The sequence below is a fragment of the Salmo salar genome, chromosome 12 (assembly GCF_965601325.2).
Source record: "Salmo salar chromosome 12, fSalSal1, whole genome shotgun sequence".
NCBI lineage: Eukaryota > Metazoa > Chordata > Actinopteri > Salmoniformes > Salmonidae > Salmo > Salmo salar.
This window is the reverse complement of record NC_138302.1, coordinates 17,546,117-17,568,850: the sequence shown is the minus strand read 5'-3', so window position 1 is coordinate 17,568,850 and position 22,734 is coordinate 17,546,117. Positions and strand designations below refer to the sequence as shown.

The window sequence follows — 22,734 nt, the reverse complement described above, 5'->3', positions numbered from 1 at the left end:
CCTCAGAACAGCCACAATTCATCTGGGCACGGAATCCACAGGGATGCTGGTCCATGTTGACTCCAATGCTTCCTACTGTTGTGTCAAGTTGGCTGGATGTCCTTTGGGTGGTGGAACATTCCTGATACACACGGGAAACTGTTGAGTGTGGAAAAACACAGCAGCGTTGCAGTTCTTGACACAAACCGGTGTGCCTGGCACCTACTACCATACCCTGTTTAAACCACTTAAATATGTTGTCTTGCCCATTCACCCTCTGAATGGCACACATACACAATCCATGTCTCAATTGTCTCAAAGCATAAAAAAATAAATATTTAACCTGTCTCCCCTCCTTCATCTACTGATAAGAGAATTATCTAATAAAGGTAAATGAATCAATAAACCATTATGAATTATTAGTCATGTAGCATGGTTAATGAATAATCAATGTAATGATCGATTAGTCCAATTAGTCCCAGAAAGTCTAGTAGAGGCCGGAGAGGGAGAGCAATGTGTGTGTGTATTTAGTGTAGAGAGCAGGGGACAGATGGTAAAGGCAGTAAAACTTCAAGGGGTTCCTAACCTTGAGGGAAAGGAACAGGCTGAGCTGGATAGTGATAAACAGTGTAGGAAGTTAAAGGGGGATGCAGGTCACCAACAGTTTGTGTGTAAATGCATGTGCGTAAGTAAGGAAGAAACTATATAATGACTGTTTTGTTATCTTGACTTCAGAACGTTCTCTGAATAAAGCTGCATGAACCTTTTGCAGAAAGCTGAGTCCTTGCCTAATTATTTAACCCATTGTCTTACAAACCTTGGGAATTAGTCAAGGCTTATTGATTGTTGATTATTATCATTAAGTTATACAATTATTTTAACATCTACACTGATTGAAGTGGATTTAACAATTGACATCAATAAAGGATCATAACTTTCACCTGGATTCACCTGGTCAGTCTGTCATGGAAAGAGGTGTTCTTAATGTTTTGTACACTCAGTGTAGATCTTTTCATTCATTTGTTAAATAATTTGTTTTCATAAAAATCTCAATTTATTTCATGATTTGTTACTGAATTTGATTTCAGCATACAAATTGTGTTGGACAGCAATGTATGATACAGATACAATATGTTTTGACAATTATGTCTCTCCTTAATAACATATGATCATCATTCACACTCATAAAACGGGAGTAAATAAATGTCAACAATGAGTCTAACCAAAACTTAGATCAAAGCTCTGTAATTCAATGTAGTCATAAGAATACATTGATTTTCACATCATTTTTCAGGAGTCAACCTTTCATTTTCACTTTTGTTTCTCTCCAAGTTCCCACCATCTTGTATTTTGCTCCATACACAGCTCCAACTGCCACTAACATCACCATGGTGACCACCACACCAGACCCTTCTTTCTCCCTTACTGGGTGTGTGTTGACATTGAAGTGGTTTCCACCATTGCTCTCCACCATCTCCTCTATCTTCTCCAGCAGCTCAGTGACCTGAGTGTGGTCATCTTTCTCCTTGTTGTTGAAGACATGATATCTGTCCCTGCAGGTACTGATTAGTTGTAGCAGTTGACTGTTTTCCTTCAGTAGGTCCTCCACTGGTTTCCCCTCTAGCTGGTCTCCCCCAGTGAACAGCACCATGGTGAACATTAAAGACTCTTCTCCAAAGTTCTCCTGGATCCACCTCATGAGGGTATCCCTTTCCTCCTCTGTGAACCTCACCCCCTGATCACCAGCAGGAACGCGTGGGATCCTGGTGCGGCGGAAAGGCCCGGGGTGTCGACGACGTTGGGGGAGCAGCGGGAGGCCCGTCCTGTTGACCCTCTAGCGGTAGTAGCAGCTGGCCTGGTCCAACTCTCACAATCTGTGGTCATGGCAACCATAGAGAAGTCCACTCAGAAGGCCTCTCTGCCAATGATGATGTTTCCTGCTGAACTCTGACCCTGCCCAGTGTTGCCACAACGCTGCCACTATGGAGACACATACACACGATACAGTAAAACAAGTCAGTTTATTGATCTGTTCAATTCATCAGTTAACCAGTTGTGCAGGGCCGTTTCAATACAATTTTTATTTTTTTTTTTTATACAAGGAGGGCCTAGTCCTAGGATAAAAATGTATTTCAATGGAGATTCTCTTGCTTTTTAGTCCAGGATTTGGCTTCATCTGTGTCTGGGAAACCTTCCCTGAACATTTACAATACACATCAGGTAAGTTAAACTGCATCACAGTGAAAGTGGTTGATTTCATTGAGGGTTCAATAATTGATAGTGAATAGGCCTAGAGATTTCCATGGGCAGGTGATCTTATATTTTGAGTTCTACTGGGGTAAGACAGTTTAACTGCAGTAAGTTCATGAGGCAGTTATACATTATATTTTTCAAGAATCAATGGCTATATGTCCAAAAATGGATCACAGATTGTCCCTTTTTAAGTCCTGTATAAACAAAGTCCAGTTTCCCTACTCAAAACACCAGAGAACCCTATAACCTGGTTCCTTTCACCTGTGCTACTTTTTAAGGATCGACTCCATTGCTCTCCAGTTCCGACACTGAGAACACCGGGACTGTGTCCCAAATGGCATCCTATTCTATATAGTGCACTACTTTTGACCAGAGCCCTGTGGGCCCTAGTGCACTTTATAGGGAATAGGGTGGCATTTGGGATGTATCCCTGAGGTCCCTCTCACCTGGGTTTCTTCTTACACCTGTGCCTCTTCAGGGACCCACTCTGACTGTAGCTCCTACAGCACTCCGTGCATTTGTACGGCTTCTCCCCTGTGTGGACAACCATGTGCACTTTACGCAACGTAGAATTGACAAAGCACTTGTCGCACTCAGAGCATTTGTATGGTTTCTCCCCTGTGTGTCTCCTCATGTGCTGCGTTAGATACCCACTCTGACTGTAGCTAATACCACACTCCATGCATTTGTACGGCTTCTCTGCTGTGTGGACAACCATGTGTGCATTACGGGACGCCGAAGTGACAAAGCACTTGTCGCAATCGGAGCATTTGTAAGGTTTCTCCCCTGTGTGTTTCCTTCTAACGTGTTCTTTCAGCTTGCACCGCTGTTTGAACTGGTTCCCACAGTCCTGGCAAGAGAAAGGCGTCTCCCCGGTGTGTTTCAGCCGGTGGACCATAAGGATGTGCGGTCGGGCAAAGGTCATGGGACACTCTGGGCAGGACAGCGGGCGCTCGCCGGTGTGGCTCAGCCGGTGATACTTCAGACTCATGTAACTCATGTAACTCTGGCCGCACTCCGGGCACACGTACAGTTTACACCCACTGTGGGCCGTCATGTGGCGCTTCAGGTGGGCGGAGATCTTGAAGCTTTGGCCGCACTGGGGGCAGACGTAGGGCTGCGCATCACTGTGGAATCGCATGTGGCGGGTCAGGTTGGATTTGAACGTGAAGGTCCTGCCGCATTGGAGGCAGGTGAAAGGACGTTCCGCATCGTGGATTGGCCGGTGCTCGTCCAAGCCGGCTTTCCGGGAGAACGTCTTATGGCACACCTCGCAGGAGTACGGCCGGTACTGTGTGTGGATCCGGGAGTGGAACTCCAGCGTGGTTTTGGAGAAGAACTTCCGTCCACAATCTGGGCACGGAAACCGGCGGACCTTCTGGTTGCGAGGCCGCCATTCTGGGTCGGACCGGAATGCAGTCAGATTGAACGGCTGGCTGGTAGCCGACCGTAGACGTCTCCCTCCATCCTGGTGGTACAGGGGGGCATCCTCTGTCTTGATACCCAGGTGATGTGCATCTGTCTTGGGGTCGCTCTCTGTAGGTCCCTTGGTGTTACCCATCTCTGGGTCGTAGCTCTCTGGCTTCACAGCGTTCAACCAATGTTCAATTCTTGTCCCGATAGGCAGCTCGTCCATCTCTAGTTTCACCTGGTTTAAATTAGAATACCTTTATTTTTCTCTGAGGAAACGTACAACCAGTCAAGATATCTAGTAAACATATAGCTGTAACATTCACAAAGTGTTACAAATGCTATACAAGATATCAATTAAATGTTCATTTAAAAGCCACAAGTTTAAACCTACCTCTTGTTTTACCTCGTCAGGCCTCAAGATAGCGCTGGAGAGTTGTAGACTTATCTTGGGTTTGTTTTTGCTTCCCTTGGGGCGACTCCACCGCTTAGGGGCCGGCGATTCCTGGCTAGAAACACTTTTGCTGTCAGCAGAGTCATTTCCTTTTCCTGTGGATTGTTTCTTTCCTCTGGTGGTGGTGAAGTTCTTCTTATTTGTTGGTTTTCTGCCTGGTTTGTTATTGTTCTTCTGAGCAGCGAGAGACAGTTGATCCTTTGTTAGTCTGTGGAGTCTCACGATAGGTAAAGAAACGACAGCAGCCATTTTGATTTGATTCAGGTTAACGCTATGCAGTGAATCTCCTCCCTCCACTTTGAGTTAATGTAAGGCGCGTTCCTCTGCTCAGAAGTTGCTGACGCCTGACCTGATCTCACAGCGCCTGGATATGTATTTTAAGTTTCAACTAACCAAATCATGTTATAGCAATCTGTCAGTCGATGACACAGTTGATGGCGTGGCAGGCAACCATTGGTTGATGAATGCAACGTCTGAGCAGGGGAACATTACCCCTAGTCTCAATCTGGGCAGAGAAACTTGTTCTGTTAAACTAATGTCTGAGGGTCTTGTAGCTCTAGGCTGGAACCCTGTGGGGGATGTCTTGTCCTCTCCTTTAAAGACAGAGCTGGTCATCATTCTAGGGTCTTGTAGCTCTAGGCTGGAACCCTGTGGGGGATGTCTTGTTCTCTCCTTTAAAGACAGAGCTGGTCATCATCTGTAAGAAACAATAGATACAATGGAGAGAAAGTAAATAAGAATTGAGAAAATTAAGCCTACAAAGTAAGAAAAGAAGCATATCAACTAGAAAAAAAATAGAATTGACCAAAATAAGAATAAGGGAAACAAATAGTATCATCTCTCCAAAGTAGATATATTAATATAGTCAACATGCCCTATGCAGAAATCCCTCCGCCGTTTCCTGGTTGATAAAATTCGAATAGTTCACCTACTTTCAGTTTGTGACAAAACAAGCATGTATAGTGTAGAGAATCATTGTACCCTAAACCGCTGTGAAGTATCTTTTCCATAACCAAGATAGTATTTTCAGCTTTTTGAAGCTGGTGTACAAAACTGAAAGTAAAAGAAGCATAAAACAAATCTTATGAACGGGAAGCATAGAAATAGTACACATAGAACAGATCTACCGCTTCTGAGACTTGCTTTCAATGAGAATGACAGATCTATAACTTACATTTCTATGTGAATTTGGTCCGGTAGCCCTGAAAGTTACATATTGCAGCTTTAAATAAACAATTATTGGTGTCTAAAAATCCACAAGATAACTCTAGGTTAAATATAACTTCATGGTGAAATACAACACTAATTACATGTTGCTGTAAGAGTTTTTTTTAAGGATAAAACAGTCTCCCCAATGCATTCTGTTGGTGCAAAACGAATCCGTATCTAAAGTTACTTTTGGATGAATACCGTATTGATTATATATTGATAATCAACTCCACCGTTGGATATTTGCAGCGAAGTTTATTTGATAGCTTGCATTGTGGAAAGCGATAGCTACTGTAGTTATTCAGTAGCTAGCTAGTCGATGCTTGGTCAGCTAGCTCTGGTCTACTACTGCAAGAGACATCTAATGGCCTACCTGCAGGGACGGAGACAACAATCTGCAGCGGTCATGGCTTGTACGAGTCGGTTTACTGAGAAGCCAGTACATTTCATTTCAGAGAAATAATTGCAATCCCCGTTTGCAAGAAACACTGTTGCATTCCAAGATAAATAATACCACATGTATCCACAGCGCAAGGGAAGTAGTGACTACTGTCGCTGATTTTGTTCCAGGACCTCCACATTCTCAGTGCTGCCACCTAGTGGAGCGGATGAAGACATTTCGACCATTTCCATACTACAATATGTTCTATAAGAGATAAAGATATTCCATTTTGATCTGTGCATGTACTGTCTGTAAATGAATTATCTGCACCATAACCACATAGTAATACACGTTGCTGGGTGATTATGCAACTTCGGGCACTTTGGCCGTGCAAACTTTCAGAAATTAAAACTTATTCAAACTCCATTTTACCAGTATTGTACTTGTCTTTGATTTATCTAGAAACTATATCTGATAATGGCTGCGATCGTACTATTCAGGAATTTATATATATTTGTCATTTTACCCAGACAGCCATTCACAAATGTCATTTCCATCACGTCATTAAACATACATTTTAGTTGAAAATTAAATATCATACAATTGATTTATAACGGATTTCTTATACATTTGTACATGAACTTGTATTGAATAATATTAAAAATGATTAAGGTTTTCCTAATATTAATAATTCAGCACGACGACTGAATGTATAAACTTGTCTTGGTGACAGCTGAAAACATTTATCAGGAAAATTAGATATTTCCACCAAACCTTTTTGTCAGAGTATGATAACCATATGATTTCCATATCTAAAACAAATAAATGTATGTAAATTATACATAATATACTCATTTACCTCAAAATATGGGTTGTGATGGAAATGACATGTAAAAAAAAAAAAAAAAACACATGAAAACAATATTTTATTGCAAACATTTTGAACAACAACCATTGTTAAACATTTCAGACCTATACTGGTTTGTAGGCCATCACTCACAAAGTGTACAGCAGTAGCCGATAGGCAGAGCTCAAGGAAGTAGGCCAGTGTTTTTGAGAGATGGGCACAGATAAGAGGGGTCATGCTGCATAGAAGAGCTCAGTGAGCAAAGTGAAACCGTATCATTTGTGGTATATCCAACACAGGTGTGGAGGGTCACCTGCGTGTGAGAATCACCACAGTGAACTGCCTGGATTTCACTGGTGTATTTACACAGGTAGTTCTCTGCAAAGTCAATATGCACAATGATCTCCTCTTTCCCCAGATTCTCTTAATTCTCTCAGTTGAGTATTGGTGTCGAATGTTGTACACGCGTTTCCCCAACTACTCTTTCAATCCACATACCTTTTCTTTTACTGTCAAATGTACAGTGAACTTCTCCATGTTTCCCTCTTTGTTTTTCTTCAGCTGATCACTTTGTGATGCTGTAGTTTGTCCGCCATGAACTGGAGGTTGGCGTGGGTTTTGTAGAGACATGTGTCCCTATCCTGGACTGTTGGCTTGACAACCTAAAAATGACGTCTTTTGCAGAATTCACAGTAGGAAATTTTGAATTTCTGAATATTCCCTCTTAAACTTCTGATAAAGGTTCTGAATTGTGCTTTTTCTTCTTGTTCCTCGTTATCCAAGATGGCGTAGCAGTCAGACGCCTTTGTCTTTGTCCTGTCGTGTCCCTTGTATATGTATTTTTCTACGCATATCTTTTAAAATATTTTCCTAAACCTCAACTTCTAAATACTCTCCTGCAACCCGCATCACCCAATGTGGCGTGGATCTGTTTTTTTTTCTAAAGTATTTCTATTTACTTATTTACTTGGAATCCCTCAACTAAAGCTAGCCAGCTAACTACCTACCAGCTATCAGTCAGCAAACCATTAGTAGCGGTCATCAGCTAACCTTCAGCTCGGAAAGCTCTCGCCAGTTCGTACAACGTGACTCAAACCAGAGCATAAACGGACCTATTTTTCAAAAAAAAAATTCTCTCCATATCCCCGGATTCCTACCACAAACTCTGAACATTTTCATCTGGATCTTCGCAACTAGCTAACCACAATCCCGGGTGACTACTCCTGGCTAGCGTTTTTCATCCCGGAGCAAGCACCAATTAGCCTGAAGCTAGCCCGGCTAGGGCTCCTGGGCTACCACCGAAGCCCACTCCTGGACTAGAATATCCGGACCCCTTCTACTGCCGGTACGGAGCACGGAACCCCGCCGATCCTCTACGACTGGAATACTGACATAATCTGCCCAAGGATTCCAACAGGCCCCTCAGGCGCGACGTCCGCTGAAGGCCCATTCTGCTAACCGCGGCCTGCTAGCTACCTAGAGCTACTTGGAACCCTACTAATCCACGACTGGTCTATCGACGTCACCGCACAAAGAGGCAAAAACAGACTTACCTCCATCGCGACGTCCCCCAAAGGCCTTTCTGCTAACTTGCTAGACCCGGTCTGCTAACTGCTAGCTTGCTAGCCCCGATCTGCTAACTGCTAGCTTGCTTGCCCCGGTCTGCTAACTGCTAGCTTGCTTGCTAACCCCGGTCTGCTAACTGCTAGCTTGCTTGCTAACCCCGGTCTGCTAACTGCTAGCTTGCTTGCTAACCCCGGTCTGCTAACTGCTAGCTTGCTAGCCCCAGTCTGCTAACTGCTAGCTTGTTAGCCCCAGTCTGCTAACTGCTAGCTTGTTAGCCCCGGCCTACTAATGGTTGCTTATTAGCCCCGGCCTACTAATGGTTGCTTATTAGCCCCGGCCTGCTAACTGTCTGAATCGCCATGTCCCCAGCCAGCCCAAACACTCACTGGACCCATATGATCACTTGGCTATGCATGCTTCTCTCTAATATCAATATGCCTCGTCCATTACTGTCCTGGTTAGTGATTGTCTTATTTCACTGTAGAACCTCTAGCCCTGCTCAATATGCCTTAACCAACCATGTTGTTCCACCTCCTACATATGTGATGACATCACCTGGTTTAAACGTCTCTAGAGAATATATCTTTCTCATCATTACTCAATGCCTAGGTTTACCTCCAATGTACTCACATCCTACCTTACTATGCCTTGAATCTATGCTATCGTGCCCAGAAATCTGCTCCTTTTACTCTCTGTTCCGAACGTGCTAGACGGCCACTTCGTATAGCCTTTAGCCGTACCCTTATCCTACTTCTCCTCTGGTGATGTAGAGGTTAATCCAGGTCCTGCAGTGCCTAGCTCCACTCCCCAGGTGCTCTCATTTGTTGACTTCTGTAACTGTAAAAGCCTTGGTTTCATGCATGTTAACATTAGAAGCCTACTCCCTAAGTTTGTTTTACTCACTGCTTTAGCACACTCTGCCAACCCGGATGTCTTAGCCATGTCTGAATCCTGGCTTAGGAAAAGCACCAAAAACCCTGAAATCTCCATCCCTAACTATAACATTTTCCGCCAAGATAGAACTGCCAAAGGGGCGGTGTTGCAATCTACTGCAAAGATAGCCTGCAGAGTTCTGTCTTACTATCCAGGTCTGTACCCAAACAATTCGAGCTTCTACTTCTAAAAATGTACCTTTCCAGAAACAACTCTCTCACTATTGCCGCTTGCTATAGACCACCCTCTGCCCCCAGCTGTGCCCTCGACACCATATGTGAATTGATTGCCCCCCATCTATCTTCTGAGCTCGTGCTACTAGGTGACCTAAACTGGGGCATGCTTAACACCCCGGCCATCCTACAATCTAAGCTTGATGCCCTCAATCTCACACAAATTATCAATGAAACTACCAGGTACAACAACCCCAAATCCGTAAACACGGGCACCCTCATAGATATCATCCTAACTAACTCGCCCTCCAAATACACCTCTGCTGTTTTCAATCAAGATCTCAGCGATCACTGCCTCATTGCCTGCATCCGTAATGGGTCTGCGATCAAACAACCACCCTTCATCACTGTCAAACGCTCCCTAAAACACTTCTGCGAGCAGGCCTTTCTAATCGACCTGGCCGGGGTATCCTGGAATGACACTGACCTCATCCCGTCAGTAGAGGATGCCTGGTTATTCTTTAAAAGTGCCTCCCTCACCATCTTAAATAAGCATGCCCCATTCAAAAAATGTAGAACTAGGAATAGATATAGTCCTTGGTTCACTCCAGACCTGTCTGCCCTTGACCAGCACAAAAACATCCTATGGCGTTCTGCATTAGCATCGAATAGCCCCCGTGATATGCAACTTTTCAGGGAAGTTAGGAACATATATACACAGGCAGTTAGGAAAGCTAAGGCTAGCTTTTTCAAACAGAAATTTGCATCCTGTAGTACAAACTCAAAAAAGTTCTGGGACACTGTAAAGTCCATGGAGAATAAGAGCACCTCATCCCAGCTGCCCACTGCTCTGAGGCTAGGAAACACTGTTACCACCGATAAATCCACTATAATTGAGAATTTCAAAAAGCATTTCTATACGGCTGGCCATGCCCGGCACCCTCCACAGCAACCCGCCCAAGCCCCCACCATTTCTCCATCACCCAAATCCAGATAGCTGATGTTCTGAAAGAGCTGCAAAATCTGGACCCCTACAAATCATCCGGGCTAGACAATCTGGACCCTCTCTTTCTAAAATTATCTGCCGAAAATATTGCAACCCCTATTACTAGCCTGTTCAACCTCTTTTGTACCGCGGTCATCCCCCTCTTCAAAGGGGGTGACACTCTAGATCCAAACTGCTACAGACCTATATCTATCCTACCCTGTCTTTCTACGGTCTTTGAAAGCCAAGTTAACAAACAGATTACCGACCATTTCGAATCCCAACGTACCTTCTCCGCTATGCAATCTGGTTTCAGAGCTGGTCATGGGTGTACCTCAGCCACGCTCAAGGCCCTAAACGATATCATAACCGCCATCGATAAGAGACATTACTGTGCAGCCGTATTCATCGACCTGGCCAAGGCTTTCGACTCTGTCAATCACCACATTCTTATTGGCAGACTCGACAGCATTGGTTTCTCAAATGATTGCCTCGCCTGGTTTACGAACTACTTCTCTGATAGAGTTCAGTGTGTCAAATCGGAGGGCCTGTTGAACAGACCTCTGGCAGTCTCTATGGGGGTGCCACAGGGTTCAATTCTCGGGCCGACTCTCTTCTCTGTATACATCAATGATGTCGCTCTTGCTGCTGGTGATTCTCTGATCCACCTCTACGCAGACGACACCATTCTGTATACTTCTGGCCACTCTTTGGACACTGTGTTAACTAACCTCCAGACGAGCTTCAATGCCATACAACTCTCCTTCCGTGGCCTCCAACTGCTCTTAAATGCAAGTAAAACTAAATGCATGCTCTTCAATCGATCGCTGCCCGCTCCTGACCGCCGTCCAGCATCACTACTCTGGATGGTTCTGACTTAGAATATGTGCACAACTACAAATTCCTAGGTGTCTGGTTAGACTGTAAACTCTCCTTCCAGACTCACATTAAGCATCTCCAATCCAAAATTAAATCTAGAATCGGCTTCCTATATCGCAACAAAGCATCCTTCACTCATGCTGCCAAACATACCCTCGTAAAACTGACCATCCTACCGATCCTCAACTTCGGCGATGTCATCTATAAAATAGCCTCCAACATGCTACTCAACAAATTGGATGCAGTCTATCACAGTGCCATCCGTTTTGTCACCAAAGCCCCATATACTACCCACCACTGCGACCTGTACGCTCTCGTTGGTTGGCCCTCGCTTCATACTTGTCACCAAACCCACTGGCTACAGGTTATCTACAAGTCTCTGCTAGGTAAAGCCCTGCCTTATCTCAGCTCACTGGTCACCATAGCAGCACCCACTCGTAGCACGCGCTCCAGCAGGTATATCTCACTGGTCACCCCCAAAGCCAATTCCCCTTTTGGTCGCCTTTCCTTCCAGTTCTCTACTGCCAATGACTGGAACGAACTGCAAAAATCACTGAAGCTGGACACTCATATCTCCCTCACTAGCTTTAAGCACCAGCTGTCAGAGCAGCTCACAGATCACTGCACCTGTACATAGTCCATCTGTAAACCGCCCATCTATCTACCTCATCCCCATACTGTATTTATTTATCTTGCTCCTTTGCACCCCAGTAGATCTACTTGCACATTCATCTTCTGCACATCTACCATTCGTGTTTAATTGCCATATTGTAATTACTTCGCCACCATGGCCTATTTATTGCTTTAACTCCTTATCTTACCTCATTTGCACTCACTGTATATATACTTTTTGTGTAACTCTGTTGTTGTATGTGTCGAATTGCTATGCTTTATCTTGGCCAGGTCGCAGTTGCAAATGAGAACTTGTTCTCAACTAGCCTACCTGGTTAAATAAAGGTAAAATAAAAAAATAAATAAAAAAGTGTGTCCTTTTTCCCTGTTGTTGCTCTGCTCTTGTCATCACGTTCATAAAATATAGTGATTTTCTCTTCTGTGGCAGTGCTAATTCTATTACACTGATTTTTCCTGGAGTATTGAAGACTTGATGGCCTGTTTTCATTTGCCCTCATTGCTTTTGCTGAAAATCCAAATTCTCGGTTTGCGGCTTTGACCAGGCCATACTTTCTCAGGATGTTGCCTCTGAGCATTTTTGAAGCCACTTGTTTGTCTTTGGCACTTTTATACTTTTGTTTTAACTCTACAATGATGGCATTTTGAAACAATAAAATCCTTCTCAAGTTCTTCAGAGTTCCCTTCATTTGCTGTTTTGTCTTTGGTGAATCTTGTCTCTTCATTTTGATCATCAGTCGATCATACCTTTTTTTGTATTTCTCAGCTTTCCGTAAAGCATTATTAAGTTTGACATTTGTCATACTAAGATCTCTGTATGCTTTTGAGCGACCTCTTCCAACCTTTTTCCTTCCAGCAAGTATTCGACTTCTCATTCATGTTGCAGACGATGAGGAAGTGGTATCAGGGTGTGCATCAGGGGCAGGTAAGTTAGGGGAGGTATGTTAGCCTCATGTTCTGGCAGCAGGTCATCTGGTGACTGAGGTGGTGTGTAGCCTGATAGGTAGGTCTCCCTTGCAACTGTTGTCTTTAAAGTCTGTCTTCTATTCCACTGGTTACTTTTTCATTGCCATCTCTCATTTCTTTGTTCTCGCTTTGTGAGCTCAGAGATAGATTTCACTTCTCCCTTCTCTTTTTTCTTCCAGTATCTCTGTCTTTTTGCAGATGTTCCTGGTATCGTGTAGGATCATTTTTTATTTTGTTTCTATATGTCTGTGACCTCTGTGCTGTTTTATGTGGCGTCTTCTAAAAATAAAGACAAATACTACTTAGTTTTCAACTTGTGCACACCTTTGAGCATTTTCTAGATTCAATTCATTTAAAAATGTTTAAATAAGCCTAAAGTATAAAAAATAGTAAAGTAAAAACGAATATGATAATGGATTTGTGTCATTTCCACCACTTTCTGTCATTTCCACCACACTTAAGTTTGTGATGGAAATGACTGATGGAAATTACATTTCTACAGTTTCTGGAGAAAATTAACAGACAGCTTAGCATGCTTTGATTAGTATTACAGCTAGCATATCATTTACATTTACATTACAAATGTAAATGTAAATATCATTTACACTAAATACATACAAAAATTCATTAGTCCTACCACAAATTAAAGAAATTAGAGCCTGTTTGGAAATAAAATATTCTCTACACAAGCAATATTTGCCTCAATTTTTATTCAAGTTTTGGACATCACATCTGGAACAACTGTCCACTGCAGCCATGTGCTTCAGTGTCACAATGTTTCCATGGTAACTAAATTAACATTCTCTTGAAAAAACTTTATTAATGAGGAATTTGTCCTCAGTGGTGGAAATGACACCACTCCCAAAGGACAGGTATATTTTGTGTAATAAACAATATAAAGGGCATACTCACAATATTGTTATAGATTTTATTTAATTGACTCTTTCTGTAGTACATAACATTATATAATGTGTAATAATTCTTTTCTCATAGAAAAACATAGTAGAAGCTTAAAAGTCTGGGTCAAGGGCAAAATAGTGAAATTGAGGTATAAAATGCATCTGAAAAGTAGCTAAAATACTTGATAGAGGCGTTTAAAAATGATGGGGTGATTCCAGTGTGAACTTAACATACAAATATTTGTATTTGTTTCATTTTTTATAAAATCCCCAAAATTGACCAGAGGACATGGAAGTGCCCGTAGATGCATAATCACCCAGCTACTGTTTGAAGAGACAAATTCTTGTAGCTAGTTGTGCTAGATATTTTATGTCAAATGTTTTGCCTCCTGGAAGGCAGAAAATGGATGTTGTAAATTACTGTCTTTCTTTGCTCTTCACCTATGTCTCTCAGCCTCTTCCGTTGCTCTTCAGCTCTGATCTTTCTTTCTGCCTCTTCCATGTAGTAGTATCCCCAGTTCTGGTATAATACTGTATCAATATTTTCAAGCCGTCATTTAACTTCTCCAATGTTGCCTTTGACTTCAATGTTGAAGACATTGGATCCACCACCAGTTAGCATTGAGCACCTGAAGGTCTTGACTGCTCTTCAGAAAGGTCATTATAGGTTTACCCTTCAACTGGTCTGTATGTGTGAACAGCACACTGGTGAACTTTGGGGCCCGTGATCCAAAGCTCTCCTGGATTCACTTCACAGCGTTCCTTCTCCTCATCAGTGAATCTCCCCAGCAGTAGAACATGAGGACGAGAGAGATCCAGGCATTTCACTGTCCTAACCTTCATCTCACTGATTACTCCAGGGGTTTCCATGACAGTGATGTTGGTCCCATCCAGAACTCTATATTCTGACTGACACTGTGGTCACAGACACAGAGGAAGCCTCTCCTGTGAAGACATTTCTCCCCAGTTTGGTGTTTCCTGTTGCACTCTTTCCTCCTACAGGCATACCCAGCAGAACTATTCTAAGCTCACATCTTACTGTCCCACTGGGCAAAAAAATGGTTGAATCAATGTTGTTTCCACATCATTTAAACCAAAATATTCAATGTGATGATGTTGAATCAACATGGAAAACTGATTGGATTTGCCAAAAGTCAGCAACTTAAGGGAATTGCCTTCTAACTTTTAACTTAAATTCAATGACAGGGTGAAATATTTGGTTGATTTCACATTAGTTTAAATCATAATTTATCTGCATGAACAACAGAGTGAAAAGCATGAATCACATCAAATGCAAAACACAGTAAAAATGAGTGTGAGATACTGACATGTAAGTGCACACGGGACCACAACGATAAGACTCTTGACGATAACGCCAGTGGCTTTCTGCCCAGAGAAAATCAGATGCAATCGAAATAAGTCCTATAAATTACTACATTCCAGAACCTGAAACCAGTAAAAGTCAAGACACCAAAAAGAAAGTGAAAAGCTCATTCTGAGGGTCTAACACTACTATATACATTGATCTAAAGCATTTACACTGCTCCAAAAAATAAAGGGAACACTTAAACAACACAATGTAACTCCAAGTCAATCACACTTCTGTGAAATCAAACTGTCCACTTAGGAAGCAACACCGATTGACAATAAATTTCACATGCTGTTGTGCAAATGGAATAGACAACAGGTGGAAATTATAGGCAATAAGCAAGACACCCCCAATAAAGGAGTGGTTCTGCAGGTGGTGAACACAGACCACTTCTCAGTTCCTATGCTTCCTGGCTGATGTTTTGGTCACTTTTGAATGCTGTCGGTGCTTTCACTCTAGTGGTAGCATGAGACGGAGTCTACAACCCACACAACTGGCTCAGGTAGTGCAGCTCATCCAGGATGACACATCAATGCGAGCTGTGGCAAGAAGGTTTGCTGTGTCTGTTAGCGTAGTGTCCAGAGCATGGAGGCGCTACCAGGAGACAGGCCAGTACATCAGGAGACGTGAAGGAGGCCGTAGGAGGGCAACAACCCAGCAGCAGGACCGCTACCTCCGCCTTTGTGCAAGGAGGAGCAGGAGGAGCACTGCCAGAGCCCTGCAAAATGACCTCCAGCAGGCCACAAATGTGCATGTGTCTGCTCAAACGGTCAGAAACAGACTCCATGAGGGTGGTATGAGGGCCCGATGTCTACAGGTGGGGGTTGTGCTTACAGCCCAACACCGTGCAGGACGTTTGGCATTTGCCAGAGAACACCAAGATTGGCAAATTCTCCACTGGCGCCCTGTGCTCTTCACAGATGAAAGCAGGTTCACACTGAGCACGTGACAGAGTCTGGAGACGCCGTGGAGAACGTTCTGCTGCCTGCAACATCCTCCAGCATGACCGGTTTGGCGGTGGGTCAGTCATGGTGTGGGGTGGCATTTCTTTGGGGGGGCCGCACAGCCCTCCATGTGCTCGCCAGAGGTAGCCTGACTGCCATTAGGTACCAAGATGAGATCCTCAGACCCCTTGTGAGACCATATGCTGGTGCGGTTGGCCCTGGGTTCCTCCTAATGCAAGACAATGCTAGACCTCATGTGGCTGGAGTGTGTCAGCAGTTCCTGCAAGAGGAAGGCATTGATGCTATGGACTGGCCCGCCCATTCCCCAGACCTGAATCCAATTGAGCACATCTGGGACATCATGTCTCGCTCCATCCACCAACGCCACGCTGCACCACAGACTGTCCAGGAGTTGGCGGATGCTTTAGTCCAGGTCTGGGAGGAGATCCCTCAGGAGACCATCCGCCACCTCATCAGGAGCATGCCCAGGCATTGTAGGGAGGTCATACAGGCACGTGGAGGCCATACACACTACTGAGCCTCATTTTGACTTGTTTTAAGGACATTACATCAAAGTTGGATCAGCCTGTAGTGTGGTTTTCCACGTTAATTTTGAGTGTGACTCCAAATCCAGACCTCCATGGGTTGATAAATTGGATTTCCATTGATTATTTTTGTGTGATTTTGTTGTCAGCACATTCAACTATGTAAAGAAAAAAGTGATGCAGTCCCACTCTCACCTGATGTGTGATGTGAACGTACTGGGCCGGTTTCCTGGACACAGATTAAGCCTAGCGCTAGGATAAAAACCTATTTCACTGGAGATTCTCCTGCTTTTAATTCCAGGATTTGGCTTAATCTGCGTCTGGGGAAACCGGCCCAGTACATTCACATCACACCTCAGGTGAGAGTGGGACTGCATCACAGTGAAAACAGATCATTTTATTGAGGGTTCAATAACTGATATAACAGTCAATGGAACAGCCTATTGTTTTCCCTGGTGAGGCGATCATATATTTAGAGGTCTGATGGGGTAAAACAATAACTAAATTCAAGAGGCATTTCTAAGTTATATTCCTCAAGAATCAAAGTTTAAAAAAAATGGATGTACCAATCCCAGATTGCTCCTTTAAATCCTGTATAAACAAAGGCCAGTTTCCCAACTCAGGACACCTGAGAATCCTCTCACCTGGCTTCTGTCACCTACGTGGCTGCTTACACCTGTGCTGCTTCAAGGATCCACTCTCCAGTTCCTACACTCAGAACACTGGGTCTATGTCCCAAATGGCACCCTATTCCCTATACAGTGCACTACTTTTGACCAGAACCCTATATAGTGCACTACTTTTGACCAGAGCCCTATGGTCCCTAGTGCACTACTTAGAGAATAGGGTGCCATTTGGGGCATACCCCAAGGTTCCCCTCACCTGGTTTGCTGCTCACACCTGTGCCTCTTCAGGCCCCCACTCTGACTGTAACTCCTACAGCACTCTGTGCATTTGTAAGGCTTCTCCCCTGTGTGGACAACCATGTGCACTTTACGGGACGCCGAAGTGACGAAGCACTTGTCACACTCGGAGCATTTGTATGGTTTCTCCCCTGTGTGTTTCCTTCTAACGTGGTCTTTCAATTGGCACCCCTGTTTGAACCTCTTCCCACAGTCCTGGCAAGAATATGGCGTCTCCCCGGTGTGCTGTCGCCGGTGGATCATAAGGGTGTGCGGCCGGGCAAAGGTCATGGGACACTCTGGGCAGGACAGCGGGCGCTCGCCGGTGTGGCTCAGCCGATGATACTTCAGACTCATGTAACGGACAAAACTCTGGCCGCACTCCGGGCACACATACGGTTTATTCCCGCTGTGGGAAATCATGTGGCTCTTGAGTTGGGCGGAGATCTTGAAGCCTTGGCCGCACTGGGGGCAGACGTAGGGCCGTGCATCGCTGTGGAATCGCATGTGCCGGGTCAGGTTGGATTTGAATGTGAAGGTCCTGCCGCATTGGAGGCAGGCGAAGGGGCGTTCCGCCGCATGGATTGGTCGGTGCTCGACCAGACCGCCTTTCCGGGAGAACGTTTTATGGCACACCTCGCAGGAGTACGGCTGGTACTGGGTGTGGATCCGGGAATGTAACTCCAGTGTGGTTTTGGAGAAGAACTTCTGGCCGCAATCTGGACACGGGAACCGGCGGACCTTCTGGTTGCGAGGCCACCATTCCGGCTCGGACCGCAACACAGCCAGATTGAACAGCTGAACGGTAGACGACCGCAGCTGCCTCCCTACATCCTGGTGGTACAGGGGGGCATCCTCCGTCTTGATACCCAAGTGATGTGCATCTGTCCTGGGGTCGCTCTCTGTAGGTCCCCTGGTGTTACCTATCTCTGGGTCGTAGCTCTCTGGCTTCACAGAGTTCAACCAGTGTTCATCACTTCTCATTTCGATAGGCAGCTCGTCCATCTCTTGTTTCACCTGGTTTAGAATAGAATAGCTTTATTTTCCAAGAGGAGACTTCAGTGCTGGTTGTATGATACGTCAAGATATCTAGTAAAACATATACCAGCAGCATTCACACACACACAGATATATAGCAAGCATACACTGCCGGTCAAAAGCTTTAGAACACCTGCTCATTCAAGGGTTTTTCTTTATTTTTTTACTATTTTCTACATTGTAGAAGACATCAAAACTATGAAATGACACATATGGAATCATTCGGTAAAAAAGTGTTAAACAAATCAAAATATTTGAGATTTTTCAAATAGCCACCCTTTGCCTTGACAGCTTTGCACACTATTGGCATTCTCTCAACCAGCTTCACCTGGAATGCTTTTCCAACAGTCTAGAAGAAGTTCCCACATATGCTGGGAACTTGTTGGCTGCTTTTCCTTCACTATGCGGTCCGACTCATCCCAAACCATCTCAATTTGGTTGAGGTCGGGGGATTGTGGAGGCCAGGTCATCTGATGCAGCACTCCATCGCTCTCCTTCTTGGTAAAATAGCCCTTACACAGCCTGGAGGTGTGTTGGGTCATTGTCCTGTTGAAAAACAAATGATAATGGGACTAAGTGCAAACCAGATGGGATGGCGTATCGCTGCAGAATGCTGTAGTAGACATGTTGGTCAAGTGTGCCTTGAATTCTACATAAATCACAGACAGTGTCACCAGCAAAGCACCCCCACACCATAACACCTCCTCCTCCATGCTTTACGGTGGGAAATACACATGCGGAGATCTGTTCACCCATACCGCATCTCACAAAGACACAGCGGTTGGAACCAAAAATCTCCAATTTGGACTCCAGACCAAAGGTCACATTTCCATTGCTTGTGTTTCTTGGTCCAAGCAAGTCTCTTCTTCTTGTTGGTGTCCTTTAGTAGTGGTTTCTTTGAAACAATTCGACCATGAAGGCCTGATTCACAGTCTCCTCTGAACAGTTGATGTTGAGATGTGTCTGTTACTTGAACTCTGAAGCATTTATTTGGGCTGCAATTTTTGAGGCTGGTAACTCTTATGAACTTATCCGCTGCAGCAGAGGTAACTCTGGGTCTTCCATTCCTGTGGCGGTCCTCATGAGAGCCAGTTTCATCATAGCGCTTGATGGTTTTTGTGACTGCACTTGAAGAAACGTTCAAAGTTCTTAATTTTCTGTGTTGACTGACCTTCATGTCTTCAAGTAATGATGGACTGTCGTTTCTCTTTGCTTATTTGAGCTGTTCTTGCCATAATATGGACTTGGTCTTTTACCAAATAGGGCTTTCTTCTGTATACCCCCCCCCCACAACAAAACTGATTGGCTTAAACACATTGAGGAATGAAATTCCACAAATTAACTTAACAGGGCACACCTGTTAATTGAAATACACTCCAGGTGACTACCTCATGAAGCTGAGAGAATGCCAAGAGTGTGCAAAGCTGTCATCAAGACAAAGGGTGGCTATTTGAAGAATCTCAAATATATTTTGATTTGTTTAACACTTTTGGTTACCTCTTGATTCCATATGTGTTATTTCATAGTTTTGATGTCTTCACTATTATTCTACAATGTAGAAAATAGTAAAAATAAAGAAAAAACCTTGAATGAGTAGGTGTTCTAAAGCTTTTATCTAGTAGTGTATATCTGTAACATTCACACAGACATATCTAGTAAACATATAACTAACATTCACACAGACAGATATCTAGTAAACATATAACTAACAGTCACACAGACGGATATCTAGTAAACATATAACTAACATTCACACAGACGGATATCTAGTAAACATATAGCTGCAACATTCACACAGACAGATATCTAGGAAACATATAACTAACATTCACACAGACAGATATCTAGGAAACATATAACTGTAACATTCACACAGACAGATATCTAGTAAACATATAACTAACAGTCACACAGACGGATATCTAGTAAACATATAACTAACATTCACACAGACGGATATCTAGTAAACATATAGCTGCAACATTCACACAGACAGATATCTAGGAAACATATAACTAACATTCACACAGACAGATATCTAGGAAACATATAACTGTAACATTCACACAGACAGATATCTAGGAAACATATAACTAACATTCACACAGACAGATATCTAGTAAACATATAGCTGCAACATTCACACAGACAGATATCTAGTAAACATATAACTAACATTCACACAGACGGATATCTAGTAAACATATAACTAACATTCACACAGACGGATATCTAGTAAACATATAACTAACATTCACACAGACGGATATCTAGTAAACATATAACTAACAGTCACACAGACATATCTAGTAAACATATAACTAACATTCACACAGACAGATATCTAGTAAACATATAACTAACAGTCACACAGACAGATATCTAGGAAACATATAGCTGCAACATTCACACAGATATATCTAGTAAACATATAGCTGTAACATTCACACAGACAGATACTAATGCTATACAATATCTCAATAATTAAATGTTAATTTAAAAGCCACAAGTTTAAACCTACCTCTTGTTTTATCTCGTCAGGCCTCAAGATGGCATTGGAAAGTTTGAGAGTTATTTTGGGTTTGTTTTTGCTTCCCTTGGGGCGACTCCACCGCTTAGGGGCCGGCGATTCCTGGCTAGAAACACTGTTGCTGTCAGCAGAGTCATTTCCTTTTCCTGTGGATTGTTTCTTTCCTCTGGTGGTGGTGAAGTTCTTCTTATTTGTTGGTTTTCTGCCTGGTTTGTTATTGTTCTTCTGAGCAGCGAGAGACAGTTGATCCTTTGTTAGTCTGTGGAGTCTCACGATAGGTAAAGAAACGACAGCAGCCATTTTGATTTGATTCAGGTTAACGCTATGCAGTGAATCTCCTCCCTCCACTTTGAGTTAATGTAAGGCGCGTTCCTCTGCTCAGAAGTTGCTGACGCCTGACCTGATCTCACAGCGCCTGGATATGTATTTTAAGTTTCAACTAACCAAATCATGTTATAGCAATCTGTCAGTCGATGACACAGTTGATGGCGTGGCAGGCAACCATTGGTTGATGAATGCAACGTCTGAGCAGGGGAACATTACCCCTAGTCTCAATCTGGGCAGAGAAACTTGTTCTGTTAAACTAATGTCTGAGGGTCTTGTAGCTCTAGGCTGGAACCCTGTGGGGGATGTCTTGTCCTCTCCTTTAAAGACAGAGCTGGTCATCATCTGTAAGAAACAATATTCAATGGAGATTAAATAAATAAGAATATTAGAATTTAGAGAAAATTAAGCGTACGACGTAAGATTGAAGAATATAAATTAGAATCAAATGGACCAAAGAATAAGGAAACCAATAGCATTCTCTCTCCAAAGTAGATATATTAAATCAACTATTATTGGTGAGAAAGACCCCCAGACTGGTTTTTAAACCTTTCACATCCCTAACCTAAAAATCCATGAAATCATTATAGGATAAATAGATCTTCATTGTGAAATTCAACACTACATGTTGCTGCAAGAGAGGTCTCTTTTTTTAAGGATTAAAAAAAAAAAAGTCTACCAAATGTATTCTGTTGGTGCAAAACGAAGCAGTACCTAAGTTAATTTTGGATAAATAATGCATTGATTACATAGGCAATTAACTCGACAGTTAGATACTTGCAGCGAAGTTTATCTGATAGATTGCATTGTGGAAAGCTATAGCTACTGTAGTTATTCAGTTGATTGGCTGATTTATGACGCTTGGTCAGCTTGCTCTGGTCTAATCGCCCGAAAACAACGAGTTGCTCCTAAATAGAATAACACGTACTGGACCAGAGCTAGCTAACCATCAGCTAGTTAGTTACTACTGCAAGAGACATCAAATAGCCTACCTGCAAAGACGAAGGCAACAATCTGAGGCGGTATGGGTGTTCAGAGTCGATTTACTGAGAGGCCAGTACAGTCATCTCTGGAAATAATTGCAATCCCCGTTTGCAATAAACACATTTGCATTGAAAGATAAACAATAACGCACATGTAGCCACAGCGCAAGGGAAGCACTGACTGGTTCTGCTGATTTTGTTCGACGTCCACATTCTCAGTGCTGCCACCTAGCGGATCGGATGAATCAGACATTTCGTCCCATTTCCAAGTATGTTCTATAAGAGATAAAGATTCTAATAGACCTACCCCCTAATTCTTATGGGTTTCCCATATTCATCTGAACGTGTACTGTCAGTGAATTAATTATCTGTTCGTAAAACCATAAACATAACCACATGGTAAAACACTTATCTACTGTTTGAAGAGACAGTATAGATATGCTTTTCATTGATTTGTTAAATCATTTTATATGGTCATGATACGCTAATTCTATTTCGTTTATTTAAAAGAATGTATTTCATTTTTTCCCCATC

General features: G+C 43.2%; 1 protein-coding gene across 3 annotated transcripts; it reads right to left on the bottom strand.

Annotated features, from left to right (window-relative positions):
* Window positions 1–1,010: 1,010 nt before the first annotated feature.
* On the bottom strand, window positions 1,011–22,419 carry LOC106564337 (uncharacterized). Of its 3 annotated transcripts, none has more exons than XM_082958649.1 (4): window positions 22,210–22,419; window positions 4,037–4,793; window positions 2,679–3,880; window positions 1,011–1,959 (listed from the first exon to the last, which is right to left on the bottom strand). In XM_082958649.1, the coding sequence occupies exons 2-4, from the start codon at window positions 4,343–4,345 to the stop codon at window positions 1,860–1,862; spliced, it is 1,611 nt and encodes a 536-aa protein (XP_082814775.1). In that variant the 5' UTR covers window positions 4,346–4,793; window positions 22,210–22,419; the 3' UTR covers window positions 1,011–1,859. The 3 variants fall into 3 exon arrangements, with proteins under 3 accessions (XP_082814775.1, XP_082814774.1, XP_013985870.1); XM_082958648.1 differs by lacking the exon at window positions 22,210–22,419 and adding an exon at window positions 5,679–6,154; XM_014130395.3 differs by lacking the exons at window positions 1,011–1,959; window positions 2,679–3,880; window positions 4,037–4,793 and adding exons at window positions 13,360–18,342; window positions 20,885–21,562 and having other exon boundaries at window positions 22,210–22,418.
* Between the last annotated feature and the right edge of the window lie 315 nt (window positions 22,420–22,734).

Excerpts from the sequence above, each read along its gene's own strand:
- LOC106564337 (XM_082958649.1), bottom strand. The coding sequence starts at position 4,345 with ATGGCTGCTGTCGTTTCTTTACCTATCGTGAGACTCCACAGACTAACA. Across the intron at positions 3,881-4,036 it reads CTGACGAGGTAAAACAAGAG|GTGAAACTAGAGATGGACGA; the intron begins GTAGGTTTAAAC and ends AATTTAAACCAG. Across the intron at positions 1,960-2,678 it reads AGGTGTAAGAAGAAACCCAG|TGGCAGCGTTGTGGCAACAC; the intron begins GTGAGAGGGACC and ends GTGTCTCCATAG.